This window comes from Schistocerca serialis, chromosome 8 (genome assembly GCF_023864345.2).
Source record: "Schistocerca serialis cubense isolate TAMUIC-IGC-003099 chromosome 8, iqSchSeri2.2, whole genome shotgun sequence".
In the NCBI taxonomy this organism is placed as follows: Eukaryota; Metazoa; Arthropoda; class Insecta; order Orthoptera; family Acrididae; genus Schistocerca; species Schistocerca serialis.
The window spans coordinates 215,101,432-215,124,588 of NC_064645.1; the positions used below are offsets into that span (position 1 = coordinate 215,101,432).

A 23,157-nucleotide genomic window follows, 5' to 3' on the forward strand; every position below is an offset into this window, starting at 1 on the left:
AAGGCACTGGTGGCTGAATGGATATCATGATGATGAGCCAAGTCCAAGAGGAGCAGTGTGGAAGGGCAGCTGATCCACAAACTGTACAACCATCATCCAGATGAGACAGAACTAATGCCTGATGAAGGCAAACATGGATTGAATGATCCATACCCCAACAGTTGTGGATAAGGAAATGAAGGACATTAAGTTTACGAAAACAACCACCCTTCAGGTGATGGATACATGGCAAAAAAGTAAGCTTATTGCCGTGAAGAAGATCCAAGAAATCGAACTGGTGGACCATAGTTGGGTGTTGGGTGTTGAGGTAGAGCTCCAGATCAGGATGGACAGTAGTATGGCGACAAATAGGCCACTCGACTTAAGGGGAGAGAATCAAAAACTGTGCAAAAGCTTTTAAGTGGAAGTGCACCAGATGGCACACTGGAGGTGTAGTTCTGCAGAGGCCACTGAGTGGGACTAGCCCAAATGTGGAAGTCATTCACATACAAGGCAGGTGTGACCAACAGTCCAGCAGATGCCACAAGTCCACTAATAGTGATGAGAACAGGGACACTTAATATGTGGAACACCACTCTCCTGGGTCTTCTTTTTTTTTTTTTTTGTGGTTTTAGGGCGCACAACTTCAATGGTCATTAGCGCCCTGACTACTCTAAGAATGCACCGCGAGGCACAAGTTGACCACAACAACTAAAAGGGAAAACACGATAAAAGACAGACTGACAGGCATAGGATTAAAAAACAGCATCATCAAATGTCCTTAGCGAGGTTTGTCAAATTGATAAAACGAAGAACACGAGCAGCTGCTCGTGGGTCATCCGCTAAAATGGCATCGAAAGTATTTGGCAGGTTAAGATCGAGGCGCAGTGTGTTAAGATCTGGACAGGACATTAAAATGTGTCTAACCGTCAACAAGTGCCCACATGGGCAGAACGGCGCCGGCGCAGCCGTCAGCAGATGGCGATGGCTGAACCGGCAGTGTCCAATTCTTAACCGGGCTAAAACGACCTCCTCCCGCCGAGAAGGGTGTGAGGAGGACGTCCAAGCCACGGGAAGAGGTTTTAAGGCCCGAAGCTTGTTGTCGGTAAGTGCAGCCCAATCGGCATGCCACAGAGATAAGATGCGCCGACAGATCACCCTGCTAAAATCGGACGAAGGGACGCAACAAGAAGCTGTCCGAGGCTGGAGGACCGCAGCCTTGGCCGCGGCATCTGCAGCTTCGTTCCGAGGGATACCGACATGGCCCGGAACCCACATAAAGCTAACTGGAGAACCGACGTCCACCAGCTGCTGAAGAGAGCGTTGGATCCGGTGTACGAAAGGGTGAACCGGGTACAGATCACTGAGGCTCTGGATGGCGCTCAGGGAATCTGAGCAGATGACATAAGCAGAATGTCGGTGGTGGCAGATGTAAAGAACAGCCTGGTAGAGGGCAAAGAGCTCAGCTGTGAAGACCGAACAATGGCCATGGAGCCGGTATTTGAAACTTTGTGCCTCGACAATAAAGGAACACCCGACCCCGTCATTGGTCTTAGAGCCATCTGTATAAATGAAAGTCATGTCGATGAACTTCGAACGAAGTTCCAAAAAACGGGAGTGGTAGACCGAACCGGGGGTGACCTCTTTTGGGAGCGAGCTGAGGTCAAGGTGAACGTGGACCTGAGCCTGGAGCCAAGGTGGCGTGCGGCTCTCGCCCACTCGAAAGGTTGCAGGGAGGGAAAAAGTAAGGTGTTGAAGGAGGCGACGAAAGCGAACTCCAGGGGGTAGCAGGGCAGAGACATACAACCCGTATTGACGGTCAAGAGAGTCGTCAAAAAAGGAACGATAAGACGGATGGTCGGGCATTGACAGTAGCCGACAGGCATACCGACAAAGCAGTATATCGCGCCGGTAGGTGAGTGGCAATTCGCCAGCGTCCGCATGAAGACTCTCTACGGGACTGGTATAAAATGCTCCGATCGCAAGTCGTAAACCCCGATGTTGTATGGAGTTGAGGCGGCGTAAGATGGATGGCCGTGCAGAGGAGTATACGAAGCTCCCATAATCCAGCTTGGAGCGGACGATCGACCGATATAGACGAAGTAGGACGGTTCGATCCGCTCCCCACGACAGACCACTGAGAACACGGAGGACATTTAAAGAACGGGTACAACGGGCGGCCAAATATGACATGTGGAGACCAGCTAAGTTTCCTGTCAAATGTAAGGCCTAAAAATTTTGTTGTCTCCACGATTGGGAGAGCAACGGGACCGAGTCGTAAGGACGGTGGGAGAAACTCTTTGTAGCGCCAGAAGTTAATACAGACCGTCTTCTCGGCAGAAAAACGGAAGCCATTGGCGACACTCCAGGAGTAAAGACGGTCAAGAGAACGCTGAAGACAGCGCTCCAGGACACGTGTACACTGCGCGCTGCAATAGATGGTAAAATCGTCCACGAAAAGGGAGCCTGATACATCAGCTGGGAGGCAATCCATTATTGGATTGATCGCGATGGCGAAGAGAGCGACGCTCAAAACTGAGCCCTGTGGCACCCCATTCTCCTGGAAAAAGGTGTCGGACAGGACAGAACCCACACGTACCCTGAACTGTCGATCCATTAAAAAGGAACGAATAAAAAGAGGGAGGCGACCGCGAAGGCCCCATGTATGCATGGTGCGGAGAATGCCCGCCTTCCAACAGGTGTCGTAAGCCTTCTCCAAATCAAAGAACACAGCCGCGGTCGGGCGCTTCCGCAATAAGTTATTCATAATGAAGGTCGACAAGGTAACCAGATGGTCAACAGCAGAGCGGCGCCTACGAAATCCACATTGTACATTGGTAAGTAGGCGTCGAGACTCGAGCAGCCAAACCAATCGAGAGTTAACCATTCGCTCCATCACTTTACAGACACAGCTGGTAAGCGAGATAGGTCGATAACTGGAAGGCAAGTGCTTGTCCTTCCCCGGCTTAGGAATCGGGACAACAATAGACTCGCGCCAGCATGCGGGAACATGTCCCTCAATCCAGATGCGATTGTATGTACGAAGAAGAAAACCTTTACCCGCAGGAGAAAGGTTCTTCAGCATCTGAACATGAATAGAATCTGGCCCTGGAGCAGAGGACCGTGATCGGCCAAGTGCGTTTTCGAGTTCCCGCATGGTGAATGGGGCATTATAACTTTCACAATTCGAGGAGCGGAAGTTAGGTGGCCTAGCCTCCTCTGCCTGTTTGTGGGGGAGGAAGGCAGGGTGGTAATGAGCGGAGCTCGAAACCTCTGCGAAAAAGCGGCCGAAGGCATTGGAGACAGCCTCAGGGGCCACAAGGACGTCATTCGCGACCTTCAAGCCAGAAACTGGTGAGTGGACCTTAGTGCCAGATAGCCGGCGCAGGCTACCCCAGACAACAGAAGAAGGAGTAAAACTGTTGAAGGTGCTTGTGAAAGCAGCCCAGCTGGCTTTCTTGCTTTCTTTGATAATACGACGACACTGAGCACGTAATCGTTTATAATTGATACAATTCGCCACTGTAGGGTGGCGTTTAAAAGTGCGTAAAGCACGTCGACGAGCACGTAAAGCGTCTCTACATGCTGCGGTCCACCAGGGGACCTGTACACGACGTGGAGAAGAAGGAGGGTGAGGGATGGAATATTCAGCAGCAGCGAGAATGACTTCCGTGAGGTGTGCGACCTGACGATCGCAGCTTGTAAAGGTTTGATCCTGAAAGGTCGCCCTGGAAGAGAAGAGCCCCCAGTCTGCCTTGGAGATGGTCCAATTAGAGAAGCACGGAGAGGGGGTATGCTGCAGGAGATGGATAACACACGGGAAGTGGTCGCTCGAATATATATCAGAAAGTGCATACCACTCAAACCGGCGTGCAAGTTGGGGAGTACATATAGAGAGGTCTAAATGGGAATAGGTGTGAGATGTGTCCGAAAGAAAAGTAGGGGCGCCAGTATTGAGGCAGACAAGATTGAACTGGTTGAAAAGGTCTGCTAACAAGGAGCCCCTCGGGCAGGATGCTGGAGAGCCCCAAAGGGGATGGTGGGCATTGAAGTCTCCAGTTAACAAAAATGGTGCAGGTAGCTGAGCAATAAGTTGCATCACGTCTGCCCTGGTAACAGCAGATGACGATGGAGTGTAAACGGTACAAAAGGAAAACGTAAAAGTGGGGAGAGTAATGCGGATGGCAACTGCCTGCAGGCCGGTGTGCAACGTGATGGGATCGTAGTAAATATCATCCCGGACCAGCAACATAACCCCTCCATGAGCTGGGATACCTACCACAGGGGGTAGGTCAAAATGCACAGAGGTGTAGTGTGCCAAGGCAATTTGATCGCATGGGCGTAGCTTCGTTTCCTGGAGGGCTACGACAAGCGGACGGTGCAAGCGGAGCAGCAACTTCAAGTCCTCTCGGTTGGAGCGAATGCTGCGAATATTCCAGTGAATAAGTGCCATCGTAAGAAAAGGAAGATGAGAGAAGTGGTCACCTCGAAGGCCGCTTAGGGCCTGGCTTCGAGCGAGCACTGCCGCCGCTATCAGTAGGCGGACAGTCATCGTCCATTGGGTCTATAGGGTCATCGGCCATCTCGGGAGAATGGCCGGGAGGGGTAGCTTCCTCCACCAGTGAACGGCCAGATGTACGGCGACCAGCGGTGCGGCCAGGCGAAACGGATGACGGCCTGGGGCGGCAGCCGCTGGGTGGCGCAAGAGAAGAAATGCGCCGTGGCGGGGAAGGAGAACTGTGCTTCCTATGCGCCTTTTTGGAAGGACGTGTAGTGGAAGTACCGATCGAAGGCTGGGAGGTCGAGGTACGGAGGAAGTCTGCACGGGATGGTTCCTTCTTGGAGGCCCGTGCATCTGACTTCCGTGCCTTCGTCTTAGCAGAAGCTGAGGAAGGTGCTCGTGTCTGTGGGGTGATGGGAGGAAGAGGAGACGTCGACCGCGCGATCTTAGCACTGGCCGAACGGACGACCGTGGTGCTGAAGGTCAGATCGCATGTCTGGGTTGCTACCTCCCGGGTAGTCCGAGGAGAGGCGAGGACAGGCGAGGACAGTACTGTATTTCCCCGCTGGGAGCAGCGTGGGCTTCCTACTAGCCAATAGCTTGCGAGCAGCCGAGGTGGACACTTTCTCTTTGACCCGAATTTCCTGGATACAGCGTTCTTCCTTATAGACAGGACAGTCGCGGGAGGATGCGGCATGGTCACCCTGACAGTTCACACAACGAGGAGACGGAGGTGGACAGTCACCCTCATGGGTATCCCTGCCACAAGTGACACATTTAGCCGCATTGGAACAAGACTGTCGAGTGTGATTGAAACGCTGACACTGGTAGCAGCGCGTAGGTGTCGGGACATAGGGGCGAACAGAAATAACCTCGTAGCCCGCCTTGATGCGCGATGGCAGCTTAACACTATCGAAGGTCAAGAAAATTGTCCGGGTCGGTGCAAGGTCATTGTTGACCTTTTTCATGACCCTATGGACAGCCGTCACGCCCTGCTCAGCGAGGAATGATTGAAGCTCCTCGTCAGTCAATCCGTCGAGGGAGCTAGTATAGACTACACCACGAGACGAATTCAAAGTTCGGTGGGCCTCCACCCGGACAGGGAACGTGTACAGGAGGGTGGCCCGAAGCAGTTTTTGTGCCTGAAAGGCACTTTCAGTTTCTAGTAATAAGGTGCCGTTACGCAACCTGGTACAAGATTTGACAGATCCGGCTATGGCATCTACGCCCTTCTGAATAACGAAAGGGTTGACAGAGGAAAAATCCTTTCCGTCCTCAGATCGAGAAACTACGAGGAACTGTGGGGCAGGCGGTAGTACTTTTGTCACTGTTGGCTGGTCACGTTTCCGTTTGTGGGTCGAAGTCGAAAGAGATGGAGTAGAATCCATTGCGGAGGAATCCCCCATGATTGCCAGCGTCTCCGATGGCGCGCTCCTTCCTTGTGGGGACCCTCTCAGAGGGCACTCCCGCCTTAGGTGAATGTTTACACCTCAGGTCACACCTCCCGAGAAACAGACGGAGGGACCAATCGGCATGGTCAGAAGGTATCAGCTCAGGCAATCACCCCTCCCCGGGCCTGGCCTTTACCAGGGGGTACGCGCGTGCCTTACATGTCTACCCAGGGCGGGGACTTACGCGTTACCCCGTCACCGGCTACGCGTGCGAACGCGTGGGTCGGCCTTCAGGCACGCACAGGGAGGAAGGAAGAAGAGGAAAAAGAAGAGAGAGAGGGAGAAAGAGGACAGACTGTCTCAAACGCCGAGGCGGAGACCAGAGAAGGCAAGGAGAAGAAGGCAATGAGAAAGCAAGGAGAAGAAGGCAATGAGAAGGCAAGGAGAAGAAGGCAAGGAGAAAAAGGCAATGAGAAGGCAAGGAGAAAAAGGCAATGAGAAGGCAAGGAGAAAAAGGCAAGGAGAAGGCAAGGGAACGAGTAAGGAAGACAGTGAGGTGGAGAAGAGCAAAGAAAGGAACCAACAAAAGGAAGGAAGAAACGAGAAGTGAAAAACCAAAAGGACCACGATGATAGGTCGTGGAACCGTCCGTCTCCGGACGCAGGTGCTAACTACCCCCGTGAGGGGGATGGACTCCTTTTAGTCGCCTCTTACAACAGGCAGGAATACCGCGGGCCTATTCTAATCCCCGGACCCGCAGGGGGGCTCCTGGGTCTGTGGAGAGCTGAGAACAGTGCCAACCTGAACGCTGAACAATTGGTGGGACAGGAACTGGCAAATAAAAATTGGGAGGGTCCTCAAAGACCTCACTCATGGAGTTTAAGGCGTATAAGATGCTGCCAAGCTGTGTCGTAGGCCTTACAAAGATCCAGGAAAACTGTGAGGAGATAGCAGTGCTGAGAAAAGGTCTGCTGAACTGTGGTTTCCAATCAAGGCAGATGAGCAACTGGAGACTATCCATCCTGAAAGCAGCACTGTTAAGGAGATATTAGCTCCTGGGATTCAAGGACACAATTGAGCTGACAAGCCACCATTGTTTTTAGTAACTCACAGGAGACCATGGTCAGGATGACTGGCCAATAACTGTCACAGGAAGATGGATCCTTATCTGGCTCAAGGGCAGGAACCACAATACTGTCTATCCACTGCAAGGAGAAAAAGCCTTTGAGCCAAACACTGTTAAACATCTGGAGGAGAAATTATAGTTGTGAAGAATAGAGGTGTTGAAGCAGTTTGTTATAGGTGGAACCAGCACACGGGGCTGAATCATGGGAAGAAGAGAGGGCCAGAAGCAGCTCTCATTCCATGAAAGGTTCATCATAGGATCTTGCCTGACAAGGGGTAAAATATAAGTGGGAGGATTCAGCTCATTGTTTCTGGAGGAAGAATGCAGCTGGACAGGAGGCTGACACCTATGCTGTCACAAAGTGGGTCATGATTAGTTCACAAGAACTAATGGATCTGGACAAAGGCCATCTGGAATGGCAAGGGTCAGAATGGAAGACTACCATGGGAAACCTTGGAGGGTGCGGAGTGTAGCCAACACCTGTGACAAACGGACAGAAGAAAGTAAAGAGGAGACAAAGCATTCCCAATACACTGACTTGCTCTGTACAAATGTGTAACAGGCTTTGACACAAAGATGTTTGAATAAGTATGGAGGTTTATGGGCTGAAGCCAATCACACTGATCACTATCCTTCACCAACAACAATGGAGTGACATCCATAAACAAGAGGTCAGACGCACATTACAAGGGAGCCACCACCAGGGCCACCTAGTGGGGGCGGGGGAGGGGGCATCTTGTCCTAGGGTTTATGTTCCCTCCTCTTTTTTTTTTCATAGGCTGAGGAGAGCAGGGCATGGAGGTAGGGAGAGAAGACTACAGAAGGCTTCTGCGAGATCCAGAACTGAAAGATAATGGCAACCTTGAGGCATCCAGACTGTGTGTCCCCTGGACGAGTTGTGGTAGCTTGCCTCTGGCCTGTGAGGTACTGGGGGGAGGGGTCCTGGGAGTAAGCCCCATCACCGACAGGTGCCAAAAAAAAGGGTGGCATTTCTGCAGTCTTGGAGGTGAAGTGGAACATGGAGGGAAGGGCATGGAAATCCCAGGGGAGGGGGAGGGGAGAGGGGGATGGCATTGGGACAAGGAGCAGCAACGAGGGAGAAAGAACATAACACAGGCAAAGCTAGATGTCATCAACAGAGGATGAAGATGATCATAATCAAAGGCTGGTAAGAAGTAATAGACACTGGGATGTAACCAAGATGGTCTCAAGCATGCTGGGCTGTAGACTGGGCAGAGAAGTTTACATCAATAGTAAATGCAACTGTATGTTACTGAGAAACTTCACTTCACCAAACTTATCTTTGATATTTTCCACAAAGAATAATGGTTTGTTGGTGGTGAAAGTGTCTGTCAGTCCTGGTGCAGACCAGGTAATGGGGAAAGTGTTTCACCCCAAGCTGGAGAGAGAGTCGCTCCTCCAAAAGTGTAGCCTGGAAGGGAAGGACACAGGGTCATAAGAAGCAGTATTGGATGATCCATTACCAACCAAAGAGATGGCTGTAAAAGAACGGCCAGTTTTTTGGTGCTTGATATGTCTCAAATGCAAAGCATCCACCTTAATACCACCCACTCTGACCAGCGGCTCTTCTCAGGGGTGCGAAAGTGCGTGTAAGAGTGTATTTCTGACAAAGGCTTTGTTAGCCAAAAGCTTATTGTGTTATATGACAGTCTTGGTTGTGCCTATCTGTGACTCAGAAGTTTGGTATATGGTGAGTAGCAACTATCCTTTCCTATACCACTGGAGAATGATGCACAGGGAGAACAATTGTTGGTAGCCTTCCACATCAGCTCAGACCTCTCTCTCTCTCTCTCTCTCTCTCTCTCTCTCTCTCTCTCTCTCTCTATTTTCCTAGTGTTTTTCCAAGATTATATATATATTGTATGAGGAATTCAGGGCTATCACCAGCACTAAAAACTCCTGAAGTGTGCCAACTTAAGCCAGGATTAAAATGTGTTTTGCTATTAGCAAGTATAAATAAGTTAAGTAAAATTAATATTTAAATTTGTGTGTGTGTGTGTGTGCGTGCTTGGGTGTGTATTTTGTGCTAAATGACTGTGGAAACTATTTCAAACTGGATCTTCTTTTCATTCATGCAAAATCTTAGCTGGTTGGGTGAAGCAGTAACGGGTGAAGACTTCGACGTTTTTATATACTATATTATTCAAGATTCAAAACCAGTTTACAAAAGTTATGATAATCTGCCATAAGAAAACACAGTATTTCATAGTTTAAAGTACAGATTTTTACTTTTAAAACCTGGAGAATACTGGAAACCTATAACTTTATAAAAATACCCTCCAAATATTCAAGTTGCACAGTTTTATTTTACTGAGTAACATGGGTGAAGTTGTGATGAGTATATTACTAGTTCATTACAAACCTTTTTATAGGGAAGTATAAAGAAAAAACAATATTTACATAACTTTATACACTGTATGCTACATTTAGATCAATTTAAAAAATATATAGTTAATAAATTTCTATTAACTAGGTCGTGATCTACATTGTAGGGGTAAAATTGAGTGAATTTGAATACATTTTGTAACAAATATTTACTTTCTGTCATTCCTTTGCCTTTTTTAAATGGTAGTACAGATGAATTGCCTTGAGCTCACATCATAGCAACTTCTCATGACACTAACTTTATACCAAGCTAAACACTAAACTAAACTCCATTATTTGTCAAAAAAGGTACTTTCTGCAAGGGTAGACTACACTTCCTGAGGACTTTTCCAATAAATCTCAGTCTGGCACCTGCCGTACCTGCAACTAGTTTTGTGTGTGATCATTCCACTGCAAATTACTCCATACTACTAGATGTTTAGTGGATGTGACTGCAGCCAATGATCATTCAGCTATCGTGTACTGGTACTTTAGACCCAGTGTGTTCATTCGTTTACGTTGAGCACCCCCTGATAATCAGTGCACCATGTCCCAATCCTCCATAGTTCTTCCTGTATTTTATCACAATTTTCTAGCATTGTGGCTTGATTCTATACAATAGCATCATCTGCATACAGTCTTATTGAGCTTCCAACTTATCCATCAGGTAATTTTATTTATACATATCATGAACTGTAATAGCCTCAAAGTACACCCTTTGGGCTCCCAGAAACTACTTTTATGACTAAAGTTATCTCTTCATTTACAATGGCATGCTGTATTCCATTTGCAGAAATTCTTCAGTCTAATCACAAAGCTGGTGTGATATTCCATAAACTTTTATTCTTCTCATTAGTTACATGTGTAAGTGTGTCAAATTTCTTTCAGAAGTCAAGGATCACAACCTGGAGAGCATCTTAAGTACTGCCATGTTCCTTAATTATGATCTGTAAAAGTTTTATTCATTTTGTCATTTGAAAGTGAGAGTTAACTTAGTAACTAATGTGTTACAGAATTGGCAGTACTATAGTTCAAATGTAGAACAATACACATAAAGGTGCAATGAAAAAAACTAAATTGTGTCCTACAGTGGTAATTGCGATTGGTGGCTGGTGAGGAACATATAGTTTTTACAGCTTCTGATTAAGGATATAATAAACTGAATCTTTCTTTCATCTTTCACTTTCTGATACTAAAGCCTATTTCTCTTCTGATCCCAGGTTTAATGTTTACATCCCTGAAAAATTTCAATGTGTTCTTGTTTCCTGTTAGTTTGTACCTTTTGTACAGAAACTGAATTGTGTTTATTAGCACTATTTCTGTTATTCCTATTTTTTCAGAAATTGTTAGTAAACATATTACAGAATTACATTAGATCTCTAGAATGGTATTACATTCATTCATAAGCATCCCAACCCTCATCTCACCTCTATTCTGAAACATTCTCTAATCTTTTATGGTGTCAACTGTAATGAAAAAATATTTCTCCACTTACAGAATCATATATCTGTTGTAGAGCTTCCAAGTTCACAACTGATGTATCAAAATTGTATATTGCTGGAAAAAATAATATAATCAGAAACACTAATTTATGCATGCTATTACAGACTATAGATTAATTAAATTTAAATATAGTTACCATTTTCTATTTCTGAAAATTCTACATGGAGGCTAGATGAAAGAATGCCAACATTCTGTGATCGTTTGCTGTCAAGTAGTTTTGCTGCTTGTTGCTTTGTAGGCTTTTCTTCTTTCTTCTTCACTGGTTTCCGTTCAGTCACTTGTCGAGAGAACAGATTTGCAAATTCATCAATGTCTTCTATTTTAGCTTCTTCCAGATCTTCCCACAGAGCCGTCTGCTGTTTACTATATGAAAAATAACTGTTTGTAGGCTGAAAAAGCCACTTTGTGCTACATGAAAATACTATAAATAAATAAAATGAAGTTATGTTTGTAACCATCACTGTCAATAAGTAAAGTTTAATATTACAGTTGTAACTGTAAGCTTCCCTATGTGATAGGTTGAGGATATTCCTTATATTAATTTGACATTAAAAGAAATAAATACATAACTTACACACTTTCTGTCGCTGGCACAACAATTCGAGTCCAGTACAAAGGTTTCATAGGTACTGTTGGGTTCACAGGCTTTTTCCTCAACACTGTGAATGCAGAATCAAATTACATAGAAAACCCAATTACAGTATGAATTATTGGTACATAAAAACCATCTAACCAATAAAATGTTCATTAAGTGTTATATTTCACAGAGAGAGGCTGTTTAAGTACTCAAAGATATGGAAGTTTCACTAAAAATTCAAAGTATAAATGGAGTACACTACCATTTTATGATTGAATGTTGTATGAATGGAATTACAGACATCTGTAGTGTAGATTCAGCAAACAATGTAGCAGGCCTTTAATGAAATCTTTGAGCACAGATCAAGTTGTAAAATTTTAAGAAATGTTTAATATAATTTGATTGTGATGTAAATGTAAGTAGGCACACTGGAATGTGAATATATTTATATTGAGAGTATCAGTTATATGAAATGTTCTCAATTATGAGAGTATGTATGTTTAAGGGACAACAGCCAGTACGTTTTGTGTCACATGCATGTTCGCTGTAAAGACTGATGTACACTGTATACCACATTGTTAATAATCTTAACAATAATCATAACCCTTACCAGTATCTGTACAGAGCGTTTGATTATAGGCCTCACCTAATGTCTTTCAATTTCTCATGTAATTATGGGTAAGTCATTCATGTAGAAAAGAAAATAGATTGGGTCTAGAATTGAACCTTATGTTACCCCCTATGAAATAGTTCTCCACTTCAAGGAACACTTTGCTTCATGTTATAACAACCTTTTTCTTTCTCTCTGCCAAATATGACTTGCACCTCTGTAAAGCACTACCCATAATTTCATTTTTTCATTTTTTTATAACAGTAAGAAAACTACCTTCTTCAGCTGTGGGCCCAAAATCTGTATCCATTAGGACAATGGCAAGTAAAAATGCATCTAAATGGAAGGGAATAAAACTTTCTAACTACAGGTTCTTCTGAGATTCTTAGAAAGTCTACACATCTAAAGACCTTCATCTTCGTTTCCTCTGCCCTGTAGAGCCACAGATACTACTATTTCCAAGACCAGTTATAATCCTATTTGTAATATAGACTGTTCAACCCTGTTTTTGTCCATAAATTTGTCAAGCTTTGATTAAACAGGTCAAATATTCTCCAAGTTTGATAAAAACATTAAATAGTGCCATACACAGTCAAATATCTGACAACCTGTTTGATCAAGATGGGGTGCTTTAGAAAGAGATATGAACTTTGGCTAATGGATGCCACATGCTATTTAATGTTAAATGCACATTTCAGCAGACACTTTGTACTTGTGACTTATATCACAACCAGACACTGAATTATTATTATTATTATTATTATTATTATTATTATTATTATTTATTTCGTTTCTCAGACGTTATGCTTGGTTAAAAATGGAAAGTGACGCGGACCTTGATCAAGCGTGACTTCCTTTTAACTGTACGGTATATGTTATATTGCATTTAGGAACTTTCGGATAATTGAACATGTATCAATGATTACAGATTTTTGTAGTTGTATATATACGTTTGGATGTAGCTGTATTGCGTTGATATACTGGTGGATATTGTGTGGTATGACTCCTGTAGTTGATAGTATAATTGGTATAATGTCAACTTTATCCTGATGCCACATGTCCTTGACTTCCTCAGCCAGTTGGATGTATTTTTCAATTTTTTCTCCTGTTTTCTTCTACATATTTGTTGTATTGGGTATGTATATTTCGATTAGTTGTGTTAATTTCTTCTTTTTATTGGTGAGTATGATGTCAGGTTTGTTATGTGGTGTTGTTTTATCTGTTATAATGGTTCTGTTCCAGTATAATTTGTATTCATCATTCTCCAGTACATTTTGTGATGCATACTTGTATGTGGGAACGTGTTGTTTTATTAGTTTATGTTGTATGGCAAGTTGTTGATGTATTATTTTTGCTACATTGTCATGTCTTCTGGGGTATTCTGTGTTTGCTAGTATTCTACATCCACTTGTGATGTGATCTACTGTTCCTATTTGTTGTATGCAAAGTCTGCATTTATCTTTTGTGGTATTGGGATCTTTAATAATATGCTTTCTGTAATAGCTTGTGTTTATTGTTTGATCCTGTATTGCAATCATGAATCCTTCTGTCTCACTGTATATATTGCCTTTTCTTAGCCATGTGTTGGATGCGTCTTGATCGATGTGTGGCTGTGTTAGATGATACGGGTGCTTGCCATGTAGTGTTTTCTTTTACCAATTTACTTTCTTTGTATCTGTTGATGTTATATGATCTAAAGGGTTGTAGAAGTGGTTATGAAATTGCAATGGTGTAGCCGATGTATTTATATGAGTGATTGCTTTGTGTATTTTGCTAGTTTCTGCTCGTTCTATAAAGAATTTTCTTAAATTGTCTACCTGCCCATAATGTAGGTTTTTTATGTCGATAAATCCCCTCCTTCCTTCCTTTCTTTCTGTTGCTGAATGTATGTGATGTATTCTATATTTGTGGCATTGTGATCGTGAAAGTGTATTGAGTGCTTCTAGGTCTGTGTTACTCCATTCCACTACTCCAAATGAGTAGGTCAATGTTGGTATAGCATAAGTATTTATAGCTTTTGTCTTGTTTCTTGCTGTCAATTCTGTTTTCAGTATTACTACTACTACTACTACTACTACTACTACTACTACTACTACTACTACTATTGTGGTGGTTGTTTTTGGGCTGTGGAGGCACTCAATGGCAAGGTTATCAGTGCCTTTACAAATATTAAAAGAAACAAATATGGGTAACACAGTTGATCCACACTATCACTTCATATCACACCCCAACAGAAGCAAAATGACAGAGGTGGTAAAGCAATAGTGTAGGGATATGTGACTGGCTGACCATTTACAGAAAAAAAAAAAGGTTGAGCTAGTCATCCTTTTAACACGTCAAGAACATTTCCCTAAAATTTTTGGAAACCAGTTGGACAGATTGCAAAACCTTGGAATTATAACAACATTCATTACAATGTCACTTTAGAGAGCAGATCTGCTGGCAAACTTGCAACTGAGCTCTGGTCTGAAATAAAACACTATCTAGTAAAATGTGGTACACAGTGATCTATACACCATGAGCACCACATCATTAGAGCGTCCTCTCACCAGAGCAAGAAGCCATGCATCGGAGGACTCCGGCCTATGCAAAGATGAGTAAGGAGGACGTCATCCCGTCTTGGTGATACACCACAGCTTCATAGTGGGCTTCACTAGACATAGCTTATAGCCTGTCACTTCCAGCTGCTTGTGTTCCCATCAACACATGACTCTGTGCCTCAACAGTGAGGTGATAGCATGCAGGGGGATGGCTCACTGAAATAACAGAGGATCACAACATGCCTCCTTGGCTGCTATGTCTGCCCTTTCATTCCCTGCAATAAACATATGACCTGGTACCCAGCAGAAAGATACCTACTACCCCAGCCATTTTAGTTGGAGGAAGGTATCCTGGATATTCTGGGTGAATTTATCTCCTGATACAAGCACTGTAGAGTGTGAACAGAGAATCTGAACACAAAAAAATTAGCAGTCTAAGCACATCTCATCTGCTCTGCCCACAAGATCACATATAATTCTGTGTCAAAGACAGTACATTCTTGATGCAGTCGGACCTTGAGGACACAATCACGGGGTGGGGGAGAGGGGGGGAGGAAGAGCAACTAAAGGAGACCTCCCCATTTTGACCCATCCATAAGGACAGCTGTAAAATCATGATGTTCTACTAAAATGGTGGAAACTGAAGTATTAAAAACATATGCAGGACTGGGGTCTCTCCTGTACAGCACTAAATCCAAAATCTCTGTTGATCCATTGTAGAGGCAGGGAAGTGGCTGGGCAAATATTTAACAAGAAAAATCACCAAACAGCTATGCAATTTGAGAGGTTATTTTATTTGATTTTCACAACCAGTTTTGGGAAATCAATATGCCACCTTCAAGCCCCTGCATACATACCATAGCTGACTTTACACACAGTCAAGAATAACAACAATAAAAATAATAACAAAAGATCTTAAAACTGACAAAATGCAAGTAGCAGCTTTGAGACAAGTACTTGTGTACATACAGCACAACAAAGTAAAATAAGTAGACATACTGGTTAGCACTGAAACTATTGTAACATGACAGAGTTATAATAGAACATGAAAAACATAAGATCAAAAATAGACAATATACAATCAGAAGCTCAACTGAACAAAGTTAGTCTCATTTTCTGTAGTAAAAAAACCATCATAATTCTTACAGATGAGAAAAACCCTAGTTCATATGAATCCCTATCCTCATTCAAAATAAAACAATGTGATATAATCTATGAAGTACATAATGGGGAACATATCTATTGCCTAAGTATTGTAACTACTGATGATATACCAAAATTATTAGTCATAACATCAAAAATGCAACCAGCAACAAACCCGACTGAAGACAACATATTAAGTGAATAATGGTGTGCAAAGAATGTGCAAGGAACACTCACAATACACCTCGAGGGATTGTGTTATGTATCATATCTATATTAACTAAGGGGAGCCCTCCAAAATCTCAGATGACAATGTTTTACTATTTTTGTGGTCTTCATACACTTACCTCACTTTTAGCTTGGTCCATTCCCAAATTACCTACTGTGATACAACTTGCCATGTGTCAGTTCCTATTTGGATGGGTTTGACATTTTATAGATATTGTGATTAGTGAGATAACTTACATTCCCAGGGAAATAGTATTACAATGTTAGCTGAGATTTTGAAGGACTCCTCTTTGCTAATACGGATTTGAGGTCCTTGTTTGTTCCACTCTTGTATTTGCCCATTTATTAAGTGATATAAGGGACATACCATTTTACTTTGATTTGGTGTATGATGTATGCTCTCAAGGTATTTTATGAGTATTCCTCATGTGTTCTTTGCATACCATTATTCACTTAATACGTTGTCTGCCATTGGACTTGTGTCTGGTCACATTTTTCATGTTGTGACAACTAACTGTGGTGATAAAACTTAAGCAACAAATATGCATGCCTCCAAGTACTTAGATTATATCACTTTGTTTTTCTTTGAATGAGAATAGGGCTTTGTTGAAAAGGGTTTTTCTCAGCCATAAGAATTATGTAGGTTTTTATTTTTAAAAAATTAGACAAGCTTTCTTTGGTTGAGCTTCTGATTGTATATTGTCTATTTTTGGTCTTTTTTAAATGTTTGGCATGTTTTGTTATAACTCTGTGGTGTTTAAATAGTTGCAGTGCTAACCAGTATGTCTACTTATTTTCCTCTGTTCTGCTGAATGTACACAGGTATTTGTATTAATGCTGCAACTTGGATTCTGTAGGTTTAAGAGCTTTTATTATTACACTTCACTATAATTACATAGACATTCTGGGCATATTAACCAATCAAATTCTTGTCAGGTCTTCAGCCACATCAAACTGTCAGCCGCACATAATATTTCTATGGTCCACCAAGCCACCATCATTAGTTGAGAAAAGCTAAGCCACTCTCACTAATAACTTATTCACACCATGAATGACAAACCTTTACATGCAGTGAAAATATGAAGGTGCATTCACTAAGGTAAAATGCGCAAGCATATAATCATTGCTGCTGCTCCCTAACACAAGAACAGTTGCAGCACGTCCAGTCACGAATAGCTGGCCAATTCAGATGCTGTTTCTTCATATCTAACAAAACAGGATTCCAAGTTTTACTTAGTGGGTATCTATTATCACAGTTAATGATATTATCTGTTAATTTGATTTCAACAGATTCTTTTAAAATACAATCCCAGTAATTCAAGGCATTTGCAACCACTTGCGTCTCATTGTATACCATCCTATGTCCCTCTGTAAGACAGTGCTCAGCTACCACAGATTTTGTCAGGGTGTAATGATTGCATATGGTGGTGGTGATCCACGCATGTGTCATTGACAGTACAAATAGTTTGGCTAACGTATATTTTACCACATTCTTATGATATTTTGTAAATGCTAGACTTCCTCAAACCTAAATCATCCTTAACAGAGCCAAGAAGGGCTCTAATCTTAGCTTCCAGACAAAATACACATCTGATTTTGTGTTTCTTCAAAACCCTACCTCTCTCGGCAGAAACATTCCCAAAGTCACAGGACTATAAGTGTCTTCAGCTGGTTCAGCTAGGGGTCCAAACTCAAAAGCATGCCAAATCTGTCTGTCCATATAGCCGTTATGATTAAACACATCCTTAAGATGTTGCAACCCTTGTGGTAAATTCTCATGATCCGAGATAGCATATGCTCTTTTGACCAAGGTCTGTAGGACTACTGTATGTTGAAACAATGGATGACAGCTGGTAGCATGTGAATACCTAACAGCAGGGGGGCGCAGAAAGCTATGCGCAGAAAGCAACGTGTTTTCTCAGTTGTGCGCATGACGTCACGGTGGAAGCAGCTGTGCCAAACAGTACACAGTTCGAATTGTGTGCGATTGTTTTTCTTGTGTTGTTTTGTGTTTGAAGGAGTATTTTGATTGAGTTCTTTCTTCTGAGGTACTCAGTCAACAGCGGAAACATTCGGAATTCGGGAGTGTTAATGGTTTTTACTGTAATTGATATTTGATTCGGAACTGAAATAGTTGGCGATAGTGGACAGCGGGATGAACATTGTGTTCGCCATCTCTATAGTTTATGGTTCATCCTGTGAAATTCTCATTGGATAATCTACAAGTGAGTGAGAAAATTAATTTTTACAATGCAAGGCTGTGCTGTTACGGGCTGTTTTTCCTACAACCGGAGCACAAAGGGAACTGACGTAATGTATCACAGTTTCCCGCGTAATGAAACTGCAAAAACTATGGTTGTCGAAATGTTGTAGGAAAGACAGTGTAAATATTGCGCATGCACGAATATGTTCTCGCCATTTCGCAGAAACAGATTACTTAAGGGATTTACAGTCTGAATCGCTTAATTTGCCCGAAAACGAATGCTCAAGCCAGATGCAGTTCCTTCATGCAATTTGCCGTGCAGTAGTGCAACTGTCAATGTGTCACCCGCAACAGAAACAGAACCAAATGGTATAAGGAACGAGAACAACATAAGAGATCTCTGGAAACTCTGGAAAAGCTGTCACCAAATAAGAAACATCATAATAAGAGCACATGTACAGATGACAGTTTTTTTTTTTTTTCAGACACAGATAAAGTTACTTTGATGAATACTATAGCGGCTTTAGAAAGAAGGAATGCTGTTCTTACAAACAAGTGTGTACAGCTTCGAGCTCTTAAGTAAATTCATTTCAATGCGTTTCAATGAATAGTTTCAAGTGTGTGTCAGTGTGGTTGTGATCTGATATTTTACCGATGTGTGAGGCATAAGCTGCGAAAGAATATAACTCATCAGTTTTAACTGTAATATTTTAGCAGCAGAAAAGCAGTTTAGACATCTCAATTCTGGTTTAAACAAAATCTTCCACCAAAAACTTGACGTCAACGTGCATGCCGTGTCGTCTGCTTGTGAGCACTTGCTTCCACGCTGACGTCACTAGGCCAGCCAATGGCAGAGCAGAGCGCTTACTGCCCAACCTTATTATTTAGTAACCTTGACCTAACAGTTGTGTTGGTTTCCTATAAACTGTGTGTCCTAGAGTTTTGTCATCTTTTTATGAACCAGTGTATCAAAGAGGGTAACCACCCCTCCTTTTTCAATTGCCATCGTGTATTTGATATTAGGCTGAAGATCATTGAAATGGTCCAGTAACCTCAAACAAAAATAGGCCTAAAAAAATTCAGGCCCATATCCTCAAAGTCCTCCATAAAAAGATTTGCAGCTATGGAGATAAAAGACTCCCGATAGCCACATCGTCTATCTGTTCAAAATATTTGTCCCTGAATAAAAAATAGGTGGACGTCAGTACGTGATGGGAGAGCTTTCCCATTTTCATATCTAGCTTTTTATTATTTAAAATCAATGACTCTTCAAGAGGGACCCTAGTAAAAAGAGACACCACATCTAAACTTACAAATAAATCAGAAGGACCAAGATGAAGCAACTTTCAATGCTGAATAAAATCCATGGAACTGGAAATAACATGTTCATATTTAGCCACACGAGGGCTTAGGGCCAACACTAAACATGTGTAAGTCAGCACATCTAAATTACTAACAATCAGGCATAATGGGATCCCAACTTTATAGACTTCTGGCAGTCCATATAATGTAGGATGGGGGCTCTGTCTGTAATATACAATAGACTGATCCTTAAGTAAATTACACATCTTATTCACATAATCAGCCTTGTAGATCAAAACAGTAGCATTGCCTTTGTCTGTAAAATTAATAATTCAGGGCCCTCTCTAATAGACCAAATAGCTGCCCATTCAGCTGAGCAAATGCTACTCTGTGGAGGCCAAGCCTGATGCAAAGCGTGAGAAACCTTCTGTCTGACCATTGTGGCCCATTCTTTCAGAATACATGACACTGTTTGGCCAACAGAAGAAATGAATTCCATGGTGAGAACAGTAGTACGCATGGGTGCAAAGTTTAAACCTTTTCCCAGTACTGAAACTGTGACATCATCTAGTTCCTTACTTGTAAGATTTATCACAGTCCACCAACAAGTATCATTTCATGATATCAAGGGTTAAAAATGCTATACAATGAGATAAAAGTGGTTGCAAATGCTTCACATCACTGAGATTGTGTTTTAAAAGAATCTGTCGACATCAGACTAACAGATAGCATCATTAACGATGATAATGGTTACCCACTAAGTAAAACTTGGAATCCTGTTTTATTAGATAGGAAGAAACAACATTGTCTGAATCAGATGGCTATGAGTAATAATCTTTAATGATATATCATTTTTGACAGTAATCACCACTGGAGGCACCACAATTCTTCTTGTGATTTTTTTGGGGGGGGGGGGGGGGGGGGGCAGCAGCAACGATTATGTGCCGGTGCACTTTACCTTAGCACATGTGCCTTCATTTTTTCACTGCATATGAAGGTTCTGTCATTTATGGTTTGAATAAGATCAGCAAGAGAGGCTTAGCTTCTCTCACCTCATGAGAGTGGCCTGGTGGACTGTGGAAATATTGTTGCAGATGACAGTTTGGTCCGGCTGAAGACCTGACAAGAATTTGATTAACTTTCACTTTCTGTAAAGTCAGCTGCAGTATACCTTGATATACTCTACATCTCTCTTTAATATGTAGGGGGACTGAATACGGCATATTTAATTGCCAAAACTGGTTGTGAAAATAAAAGAACTGCTCAAATTGCACAGCTGTTTGGCGATTTTCCTTGTTCAATAAATCTTAAGTCACCCTGGGCCTCTGCAGCAAGCATGGTTGCAGGCAGTTAAAACTCTGGATTTGGGGCTGCACATGTGTCACACCCAGTGATTCCCAGCACATGCTGCATGCAGATACCAAATGGCATTGTTGCCCATGAATGATCAGAAAAAGGTGGAAGAGCAACAGTATGCTGTGCAGGAGAAGTCAGTGCTGCAAGAAACTTACATGCCCAATGTACCATAAGCAGCAGCCTCTGGATCGTGAGTGGTCATTCCCAGCCTCAGCACAGAGACTGGTTGTTAGTCTGGTGCCGTAAGCAACTGTAGCTGGCCTAAGCCCCCAAAAAAGGATAGTATCAATTATCTTCAGATAAGAAGGCCTCACTGACTCATATGCAGTGCATTCATTATCTAGCCATGAATGTACAAATGCCCCGAACCCACTTATGTTTCACACTGCAGTATGGGAGCCATTTGTCACAGGCGTTGCACTTTCACCATCTCTCTCTACTGGGGTGGTGTGTCCACAGCAGGGGGAGGTTCAGCTGTGGGGCAAGATGGTTGCCCTGGGCAGATTTCACGTTCCATCAACTCTGAAGCAGGAGCAGTAGAACCTCCAAGTCAAATGATATCAACATGATCTGATGCCCTATTGCCTGTTTTTGTGTGCAGTGGAAGCTTCCCATTTGCTTTTTTGGTCCATGAGGGCTTTGTAGGAGCTACTGCAGTGGCAATGGAGACTGTGCTGGAATTTTTATTGGGCTCTGCCTTTGGAGGTACCAAGAGCTCTGCATTGGTGACAACTGTGGCTTTATCTGATGTTCTAGGAAGAGCTATGGGCTCTGAATCAAATGCAGCTTGACAAGAGCACTAAAAAACGCAGCCCTAGTGCTGACACTGGCAACCTCCCTTTGTGTAAAAGCCAAAACAAAAGATGTAGTGAATATGGGGGGTTGCATAGCCTTATAGATCTGGCCTCACCATACAGAATTCATTTCAAGGTTTTAATCTCCTGTATCTGCTTTTCTTCAAGGAAGATACTGCATTCCCTACTTGACACAATAATCCCCAGAGCACTTCAGAGGGTAGGAGCAACCAGCTTCGTCATGGGCAGCTTTGCCACTTTTGCCATTAGTGACTTCACCCTTACATCCTCAGGTAGTGTACCCAAAGCATTTTCATTTGAAACAGTGCATTACATTGGGGACATGGGGCCATATAGTTAGGCAAAGAAATTCTTCCTTGATATGCTCTTTGAGTTTCGTGCTACTGAAGGTAAGCTTGAAGGAGTCAGATTTTATGAGATTCCCATCCACCCTTTTCAATATATTTTGCATATCAACGATCCCTTCTTGAACCCACTCATCTTTCAATTCCTCCTTGGGAATGTCAACCAGATCTCTACACAACACAACATCTCAGCTATAATTCAAATTGTTGTGGAGCTCCATTTCTATGACACATTCCACAAGGCACTGAGCTTTCCAGGGATTGGTTGCTTGTTGGGAACTATCAGTTTCAAGCAACAGCATTCCATTACATAATCACTTGACTGATTTCAGTGTACCTGCAATGCCCTACAAACCTTTATCAAAGTTGCCCTCTTTCTGTTTCACAATCAAAACACATTCTGTCCAACAGCATGCATTCAGTTCCTATATACTGAAGAACTCTGTATAATCTCTGGGCCAGGAGGACCGGCTACAACACCCCTCTTGTTAGATGGGGTAATCATAATCTCCATTCTACTGGGAGGAAGAGGAGGAAATTTTGAGGGTTCCATCTTGGTTCCACAGGCAGTTAGAGACAGAAAAGTCTCCCTAAACAGAGCTCTGCATGCTTAGGTGAGCCTTCTGCAACTGAGGTGTGGTAGGTTCCCCAGAGGTTGCCCACTAACAACTATTCCACCTCAACAGCCATGCATCTCGTCAGCACGCAGCACACTATGACACTGAGGGTTTTTTTATAGAGGTTTTTACTGTCCTAAAAATTTGAGTAGTGAAGCCAAGATCCTGTTCCACATGACACGCAACGTTCCACCACTGTACTGCACATTGGTCACTGACGCATGCCCAGAGCTTGCAGTGATGGGAGACTAGCACCACTTACTGCCTAGCTCAGGAACCCTGGGGTCGCCACACCCTTGCCTAGAAAATGAATGCTGAGCATCTGAAAGTTAGACACTGACACTGTAAAGTTGTTATCATTAACCTCTCAATTAGTGTGATTTGTAACATATGCGATTTCCCTTACTGGGTGATTTAAAGTCTTCCATGTTTTTTTTTTTTTTTTTTTTTTTTTTTTTTTGTTTCATTCAAAACAGAAACTTGTTTCTTCACATTGTGTGTCTGATTACAACCCTATTGTGACAGGAGTAAAAACCA

At 42.9% G+C, this 23,157-nt stretch overlaps 1 protein-coding gene across 1 annotated transcript in view; it reads right to left on the reverse strand.

Moving 5' to 3' along the window:
- LOC126416932 (formin-2-like) overlaps positions 1-23,157 on the reverse strand; it is a 277,023-nt gene that overhangs the window by 139,897 nt on the left and 113,969 nt on the right. The window contains 3 exon segments of the mRNA XM_050084812.1: positions 10,878-10,939; positions 11,022-11,241; positions 11,462-11,544. Coding sequence (XP_049940769.1) covers positions 10,878-10,939; positions 11,022-11,241; positions 11,462-11,544 — 365 coding nt within the window.